The sequence below is a fragment of the Alexandromys fortis genome, unplaced genomic scaffold, assembly GCF_014885135.2.
Source record: "Alexandromys fortis isolate MF-2015 unplaced genomic scaffold, M_Fortis_MF-2015_v1.1 scaffold_14, whole genome shotgun sequence".
Taxonomy (NCBI): domain Eukaryota; kingdom Metazoa; phylum Chordata; class Mammalia; order Rodentia; family Cricetidae; genus Alexandromys; species Alexandromys fortis.
The window spans coordinates 12,096,362-12,106,020 of NW_026067910.1; the positions used below are offsets into that span (position 1 = coordinate 12,096,362).

General features: G+C 34.0%; 1 protein-coding gene across 1 annotated transcript in view; it reads left to right on the forward strand.

Annotated features, from left to right (window-relative positions):
- The window catches only part of Nkain2 (sodium/potassium transporting ATPase interacting 2), a 1,001,586-nt gene that overhangs the window by 421,106 nt on the left and 570,821 nt on the right, over positions 1-9,659 (forward strand). Inside the window, exon 2 of the mRNA XM_050138196.1 lies at positions 4,954-5,091. Coding sequence (XP_049994153.1) covers positions 4,954-5,091 — 138 coding nt within the window. The remainder of the gene's footprint in view (positions 1-4,953; positions 5,092-9,659) is intronic.

Consider the following 9,659-nt stretch of genomic DNA (forward strand, 5'->3'; position numbering starts at 1 on the left):
GGGGAGGGAAATGGGAGGCTGGGAGGAGGCGGAAACTTTTTTTTCCTATTCTCAATAAAAAAAAATTGTTTTCATGGCCATTGTTGCCAAATACCTGATAATTTTATTAAAGTATAAGTAAACTCTCTTGTGGGAAAACTTTGTTACCTTGATCTGAGGTTACTGCCTACTTACTGCAGACGTTGTTCAAAGTCTATCTTCTTTATGTTTTATGTGAATAAAATGTCTTACTGAGATATAAATGCTGTCTCCTTCATATGTTTGAAAACTGACATATATTTTTGTATTTATTTTGTCTACCACTAGCAAAATTGGAAAATGATTATCCTATTTATATACTGTTTTGGTTTTTGACATTGTGACATTTTTTGATAGTCTAGAGACATCAGCATCCCAGCCATTTTGTTGAGACACAGGAATCCTCTAAGATTTTTAGTAACATTATTGGGATTTAGATTAAAACCATGAGAATCTAACATGCAAACTCAGGCTGCATCTATCCTTTGGGGCACCTTAGCCTGTAGAGATATTAAAATAAGTTTGTTTTCTGTATTCACAGTGGTGACTTCCAAAATGCAGGAGCAAATTAAATACCTAAATTGAAACGACATGTCTTAATAAAGTACAGCTAGGTAGGTTTATGAATATACAATGTGCTAGTATAGAAAAGCTAAGGATATTTCCCAAGGAAAACGAGTATACAAAGTCATAAGCACATTTTAGGCCCATTTATGTAAATAAATGATAAGAAAACAGGATCCGTAAATGCTGCAAGTCTATGCCTTTGTCTTGGCCTCTATATTTTTATTATGTTGAAAAACTCTGCAGTGTACAGATGGCCTTTGAAAGAAAGAGAATCATGCCCCCTGGCTCCTCCAAGGTATTAAAATATTAAAGGGAAAGGATGCCATATTTATATTCTGAGGCAAGAAAAATCTTTGTTACATTGTCATGGGGAAAAAGTACTACATTTTAGGCACATTGTAGATATAAACATGAGAAATAATACTTCTTTAATTTTGTTGCTGAATTTTAGAACAAAATGAAAATGTTCAAGTAATATAGGGATTTATACCATGGGTAGATATAATGACAAATGTATAATCAGGAAGACTTTTAACATCATCATTCACATTGGTGATCAAAGATTATCCCCAACTTTGTTAAAAAAAATAAAAACTCTGAGACAGTAGTCATAATTTGTGGACCAAGAAATTAAAGGAATCGTTTTATTGCTTATAATGGACTGTTGTGTAGAAGGTAAATGGAAGAACCAAAATTTATATATAAGACAAAAGCTTTGTACATTTAATGTTTTATGTGAAAATAAGGCATTGGAATAAACAAGAGTAGTATATTTTTTGAGCTCAATTTCTTCAATTTATACATCAGATAATTTGAAGGAAATCAGGAAAATACATTGGAAAGCTCCCCATGGGCAAACCAGAATACCACTAAGAATGTATTAAAAGAGGCAACAAACTTAATAAAACCAAAAAAAAAAAAAAAAGCAAATCAAGAGTTTTGCCTCCACCAAAGATAAGATAATGTCACAAACTGAAAATATGCTTGAAGATTCTTTGTACTATTCCAAAATAAAAGAGGTAGTGAAAGCATATTTTCTATCAGCAGTATAGTGCCTACAACATCGCAGCAGGGTATATGGAATGTGTGTTTGTGTGTGTGTGTGGGTGTGGGTGTAGGCCAAAGATCAATGTTTGATTTTTTCCTCAATCACTCTCTTATCTTTTGTGTGTGTGTGTGTATGATTTTTTTTCTCATTGAGGCTGGAACTTAATGATTTCCCTAGAGGGTAGCCAGCAAAGCCCCAGGATCTTCCTGTTTCCACCTACCCATCATTGGGATTACAGACACGATACTTGACTTCCAATATATATATATATATGGAGAGAGAGAGAGAGACCACAGAATAATCAAACATGATACATCTTTGAATACTTAACCTACATAATCTGACAATCATGTGTATATCCTTGTATTTGTACAATTGAGGAGGAGTACGTATGTATCCAGAAAACAGAAGGAGTTTAGAAAATATCTTACTTCTATTATTATTACTCTTCCTGGAAGAAGAAAATCTTAGGAAAAACCGAGCTATGCCTAAAATTTGTTACCAATCTTAGCTCACTGAATGGCGATTTATTATGAGCAATAGAGCAATGAAAAGGAAGAGATCGAATGTGTGTGTGTGTGTAAAACATCATTTATAAGATTATTCTGTCTTCATAATCTCATGAGGAAGAAGCTATTAGTTCTGTCATTTTGCACCTAATAAATATTGTTAATTATTCATTTTAGCCTTGCAAACTTGGGAAGTACATTACTGTTTACATGTTTTTATAATTAATGACAGCAGTATGATCTTCTCATGTAATTGGTCCATTTGTTCAGAAAGTTCCCACTGCTTGACTGATATGCTCTGTGCTTCCTCCTGCTGTGTCCCCACGGTCATGATGCTCAAAACATATAGAGTTCAAATTTATCTTGCTGTTGCCTTTCATTTCGGGTTACCATTTATTCATAAGCAAAAGACAAGGAAGCCTGATGTGGAAATGAGATTTTATATACATTAGTAAGAGTCGTTCTGTCAGAAGAACGACTTAATCTTTGGCACTATTTATGCAGGCATTCAAGGTGCATCCAGCCTTATTCTGTGTCAGAAATAGATCTTATATATTTTGCTAAATACTTGAAATAGCTAAAGGAATGTCTCAGCTTCCTGAAAAGCAGTTAGTTTATAAAGTTACTAAGGTTCAAGGTCTACAAACCTTTGTGGTCATTAGTCAATCAGAATATTGTATTGTTTTATCTCATGTCATGATGGATTTAGCTTATGCAAGGGACTACAGACTACATCATCATCATCATTGCCTTCATCCTTTCCTTCCTTTTCCTCTTCTCTGTATTTTCCTTCTTCAACATCTATCCCTGCAAAGATACAATGACATGGCCTGTTTAGGTCAGATTGTAACAATTATAGTCATTGCATGGTTCAAGCTTTGCTTTAGAAAATCGGGGTATTATGCAAACAGCTGTTGGGAATCTCTTTTCTCTTTCAAGTTCCCAAAAGTAAGTCTGTGACTTAGCTAAAGAATTGAAGTGCGAATGATGCCCATTTAAGAAGTCTTCAAACTAGGCCATAAGCACAACTTTTTAAACTTAAAAATGCATATAGGCAATAAACAGGTTGTATTTATGTAGTTCGGAACACACACACAGGAAAAGAGGCCAGGAATTTGAGAGAGAGCAAGTAGAGTACATGGGAGGGGTGGGGCAGAGAAAAGAGAAGGTGGAAATAATATAATTATGCTATAAGTTTTTTTAAAAAAACTATAAAATGTGTATTATTGAAGGTTATATTAGTGTACACACACATGGCTGCACACAGGTGCCACTGCACATATATGGAAGTCAGAGGACAATTCTTAGGAGATAGTTTTCTCCTTCCACTGTTTGCATGGATCTAACCCAAGTCATCAGGCTTGCACTAATAAGTATTTTTCATTTTTGGCCATCTCATTGGTCCCCTATGTATTTAAGAATAGATTGTCTGGGTTGAAATTCAGTGTTTCTTACTGATGAGAAATATCATTAAATCATAAGGATATTAATAATTTTGAAGGATTTTATTTAAATCAAATTAGTTTTCTCATTTTACATCCAGACCACAGTTTTTCTCCCTCTCTTCTCCTCCCATTCCTTCCCCCTACCTCCCCTCTGCCCCACACATCTACTCTTCTTCATTTCTATTCAGAAAAGGGCAGGCATCCCATGGATAGCAACAAAACATGGCATATCAAATTGCAGCAGTACTATGTGCTTACCCTTGTATCTTAATATTGGGCAAGGTCACCCAGTATGAGGAACAGGTTCCCCAAATCCAACCAAAATGTTTGGCTGGCTTTTGGAAGTTGGAAGGCTTTAAAATTATCATTTCATTCAAAATCGTGGCTGAGTTTTCCTTGACCCTATTGTGGAATGTTGAGACAATTTGCAATGTTTTTCTCTGAAGAGTGAGTTTATGATCAGTCCACCAAAAGGACAGGCAAGAAATCCAGTAGGCTGTTTTGTTAGGTCTAATAAAGGATTTGCCAGCAATCCATATTTCTCTATTGAGGGTAAAATGAAATTTCAGAGCTACTGCCAACTTGTTACTGTAATTTTGCTATTTTTATTTGTATCTTCTCACTCATTAAAATACTTATGTTTTAATTACAAACTGGGGAGCATTAGATTACATTGTTTTGTTTTAAAAACACTAAGGGTATGTTCTTTTTTTTTCCACGTTCTTATTTCCTTTTTGGCCCTTCTTTTACATTGCCTGTATGATAAAACTCTCTTTGCCTTGTAGCTATTCACTATTAGGATTGAGAGGGCCTTTCTCATCTGCTGATGTTCCTCTCTTTAAAGTAGGGAGTCAGTCACTCTAAGAAGATATGAATCATGTAGCTTGTTTGGTGGTATATCTTTGTCCAGAATCCCAGTAGCTCATGGACTTTTCTTATTCTTTTCTTTCTTTCTTTTTCCTCTATATCAATTCCCCTTGTGAATATAGAATTTACAGAGTGACATTTGAAGAAAACCAAGCAAGCCTTGCATGGGGAATTTTCTGGTTGACAACTTGAAATGATTGATAGTGCATATAGCAATATCATGTGTGTGTATGCGTGAACGTGTGTGTGTGTGTGTGTGTATGTGTGACTGTGCAAATGAGATCTTTCATCTATGAAAGGCAAATGGCTCTCCGTGGATACTTAGATGGTGTTCCATTGCAATATGCCTGAACACTCCATTCTTACTGTTAAAAATGCCACATACTATAGTAGAGTTATACTTGCTAATTATAATGTCTGTCACAGTGATCCTTTGATCTCTGACTCTGTGATGTTTCTCATTTGTGCTGACCTATTCCATCCTCTTTTGCTATTTTAGGTTTGTGTGCTGGAGAGGCAAATATTTGACTTCCTTGGATATCAGTGGGCACCTATCCTGGCAAATTTTGTACATATTATCATCGTCATCCTTGGTTTGTTTGGAACTATTCAGTATAGACCTCGTTACATAACAGGAGTAAGTATTCTACCTGCATTTACCTTCTCTACGGAACTGGAGTAAGATATACAACCTACAGAAGTCCTACAAACTAAATATGTATCCTGCTTTAAGAGTAGCATGATCTTAAATAATGTGTTTATTTTCATAGTTACAGACTACATCAATAGTAATTGAGTTTGATAATGGATATAATCATATTGTATTTTCATTAATTGCACTTTGGGCAAGTGTTTTCATATAATTACAAGCAGAATCATGATCCTATGTTTCTAAATTATCAAGTTGTGGCCTCTGAATTAAGAAAAGTTAATAAGATTGTTTTCTCATTTAAAATAACTCTGTCTCAAAAATTAGATAAACATGGCTTAAAACCACTGCAAACAACTATATACTTTTGATGTGAAATTTTTAATGAACATTATGGATAATATTTGAACTAGATGGAAGCTAGAATATTGTGGATCATTGTTTTTGTGTTGAGCATAATTCTCATTTTGGCTCAGAGAAAGTATTTGGTATTCCTATTCAAGTTAAACATACTTAACATAAAAGTGAAATTCAACTGTACTACAGTTGCTATGGGAACCATAACAGGATTTTTTTTCTTAACTTTATATGTGCCTCAGATTTCCACTGTCATTCTTCATTAATGTAGGGTTTTTGTTGTTGTTTTTGATTTTTCATGTTCAAACATTTTTGTCCATTCTACTTTTTTCAAGGATAAATATTTAGGGACTTATTTCAAATGTTAAACCATGTTAGTACAGCTTAAGATCAGTCCCCTTGGACTTGCATCACCAGGGCTTCTCAAGTTTCATGAAACTTCCTTCTCATAGAAGGTGTCCTTGTCTGGTCAGTGAAGTACTCATGAACACAGGACGCCCACTAGAACTGGGGAAGAATGTAAAAGAAGATGCATCCAAGAGGTTAAGTACCTTGCTAAAGATGAAAGAGTAGTTCACGGTCCATGAGTCCAGGAATGTGGTCTGAGAAAGAGTACGCAACATGTGTAGTGAGGTAGAAATCTACAATGTAAGAAGTGTTTTGTTGAATGCTAAAAATTTTCTATTTGAGTTGTGATAGTATTGTCCATTTGACAAATTATTACAAGCATTGAAATTATTTTTCTTAGGTTAACTTTCATTGTTCTTTGTTTCCTTTCTGGAACTGTACTTCTTTTTTCTAACTAGTCTCGACACCTTAGAGTGTGTGTGTATGTGTGTGTGTGTGTGTATGTAAGCAAGAGCGCACGTGCATGTGGTGTGTGTGTGTGAATGACAATGCCAGTGAATTTAATTAGGGTTTCTGGGAGCAGCACAGTCTATAGATACAAACGTAAATAATTGGGATGCATTTTGACATTGCATCCTAGGAGCAAAACAAGTTTACTAATATTTATCCTAGGACCTGTGAGTTCCCTCGTCAATGGCATTTCCCCAGGTTGACAGGATCAGGAATGCATTACCTAGTGAGGAATGCAACTCACATTCAATCAGAAAGATTTAGTTATTCTCATAATAACTATGCCACTATTGTGCCAATAAGTTTATCTTGTCTGTCAGATCAGTACTGCAGCATGCCAAGCCCACATCTGTTAAGACTCTAGATGACACTTCTCTTCCAGCAGCTGGCATTGTTGTTCTAGCACAATGAATTCTAGTTAGAAAGAGGGTGCTTGCTTTGTATTTCTGTGTCCCATAGCCAAAGTAAATAGTATCTTCATAGACATGGTCTTACGGGCAAATTTTGGTGGGCAACCAAGAACGATGGCAAGAGCCTCCATATTTTTGGCTGCCTCTGGCTCCTCCCTAACCAACAACTCATAGAGCTGTGTCTCATATTTGCCAGTGGGTGTCTGTTTAATAATTGTTGGCTTCTGAGGGAAGCATTATCCACTCATGTAGTATACTTTCATTCAAATTATCATTTATTTCTTAGTTTTTCTTTTTAAAAAAAAGCAATATTTTTTTAGTAGGCTCTTGAAATGATAAGTTTCCATATAGTATGTTTCAATACTAAGTTTTCATAATTATTAATTTTGGTTATCTCTGCCTCGCATAACTTTCTTTAACCCCATGGTAAACCAGTTTGCTCTAAGGTAGGGACTATAGCACAGTGGCTAGGAATGAACCAATTGAAGTTAAAATAGCAAGGCTGAAATCTTGAGTCTAATATGATATTTGTGTCTGTGCACAACTTTGTCTCATCTAGATTCAATATTTTTTGAAAATAGAAGCATCAATTATGTTTTTTCATGAGATTTTAGTTGATTTACTATCAACTATAAATGGAAAATGTGACTCTGTGCCTTTTGTGATTTTATTCCTATAATTAAAGTTGAATTCAATATCATTAAATAACTATCACATCTGTATTTATGAATAAATACTTGGGATGAAGACCAAAATGTCAACAATTTAAAAATGGAGAGGGAAGTGTTAGGTAAGAAGTAGGATAGTTTATGAAATACATTTATCACAATGCTTAGTATTCAATGGTGTTCAATGCAAATTAGCTATAACATTTTTCTTATTACTATTCAAAAGTAGCATTAAATAATGCATTGTAGCTCTAGCCTAGGAAGGAATGTAAAACAAAGAGATGGTTGAACTGTTTTCTGTGCCTTTCATTGTAAGTACTTTAAGACTACTCTGTATTCTGTTATAATCTTCCCTTAAGATGTAGATCTTTGTCTAATTGTGTGTTAGAAAAACTTGAAACCCTCTTGAGGTTCTGTGTCACAACTCATTTTCACACTCTTCCCTCATTTGCTCTTTCTTATAGGCAACACGCTGGGTTTGATTTTTTTCTGGAGAGACTGTCATTTATTGGGAATTATTTGCCTGTTGCTGATGCTAAATTTGTGCATTTTAACTCTGTTGACAGAGGCTGTTTGTTTATTCCCAGCTGCTCAGACACTAAATAATCACACAGAAACGATATTATTTGCAATACTCTTTGGCCAATAGCTTAAGTATATTTCTACCTATCTCATATCCTAAACTAAGCAATCTCCATTAGTGTGTGAATCACCACGAGGTCGTGACCTATCGGCAAAGTTTTGTTTCAGTGGATTCCTGCAACTGCTACTTGGCTTCCCTTTGATTCCACCTACTTTTTCTTCTGCTTGGAATTCCCACCTTGCCCTATACTGCTAAGCCACTGACAGAAATGGCTTTATTCATTAACCAATAAAAGCAACACATAGATAGTAGTATTTCCCACACCATAACTTTTAGAAAGTTCTGGGTTGGAAATATAACCAGAAAATCCTGCTTTACAATCCTTTTTTTCCCTTTAAGTTATTTCTCTCTTACAATCTCACGTCATATTCATCAAAAACATTGCAAATAGCTCTAACAACTGCTTCCTTGACAACTCTCTTAATCAGATGAGCATGTCCACATGTATTCCATCTGAGTTCTCAATTATTTCAGAATCTGGCCATGATCATTGTTCTCAGTATTTACAATGAGTTGTGTTTATAGCCCTAAAACACAATTTTCTCCTATCTCTACTAACCCTTTCTTCTCTTCTATGAGCTTTTCTCAAAACCAGCACTAGGTGTTGGAGTTATACTTTTGGAAATAATTTTAAAAGCTATCTATTTCTATGTAATTTCTTTGACTGAGGGTCCAAAAGTGGCTTCAGAAAAAGTAAGAATATAGCATAAAAATGGAATAAAATTACAGTTTGTCCAAAGAAGACAAAGAAATTGCAGTGGAAGAATCTTGAATGGAATCTTAAATGATAGGAATTCTACTTCAGGAAACATCTAAAGAAGACAAATGCATGATTAGACACTGTAGCTGACACTGATGCATCCGCTGCAGTCAAGACTGAAGGCTTAGATCATTTATTTAACTTTTCTTTTCTAATGATGTCCCTTTGTGGTTTTTATATTTGTCATTTTGTGTTTGTTATCAGTAGTTCAATATAAAATTAGGCAAGCTCATATGCTCATTTCTGACAGCTATTATAGACAGTTTTATGTTTTCTTTACATGTATATTGATGAAATGTATTGGAAAATTGAAAATTTTAATATATATCATATAGAATTTTTAAACTTTTGATTTAATATGAAGCTATAAACATATATTACATTGTTCATTTAAGCAATCTTAATTTTGAGGCTTATATCATCCATTCATATATTTTACTTATTATAATGTGTACAATGTTCTCCATGAAATACTTTTGTGTTTTTTATGAATTGCTCCTTATAATAAATAATAATACCCAATAATAAAAGTATATAAGCGGTATTAAGATATAACTGAGTTTCATATCCTAAATTGTAGTAAATTATTGTTTACAACAAGTGCACTGAATTCTTGTTAGTTCTGACAAACAAGTGGCTCATATTTGATATGAAAAATTTACTTATATTTAAAGTCCTATTTATCTTTATAGAAGTAGATTTTTTATGCTATTATTACTTGTTTTATGTCATTTTGAGGTGATAAATTTGGAATAGTTGTTTAATTGTTTTTTATGAATATTTATTTTAAGAATTTTTGGTAAGGAATATATTATTGTATAGAATATCAAATGATTTTCTCATATATTTATGTTATAAAT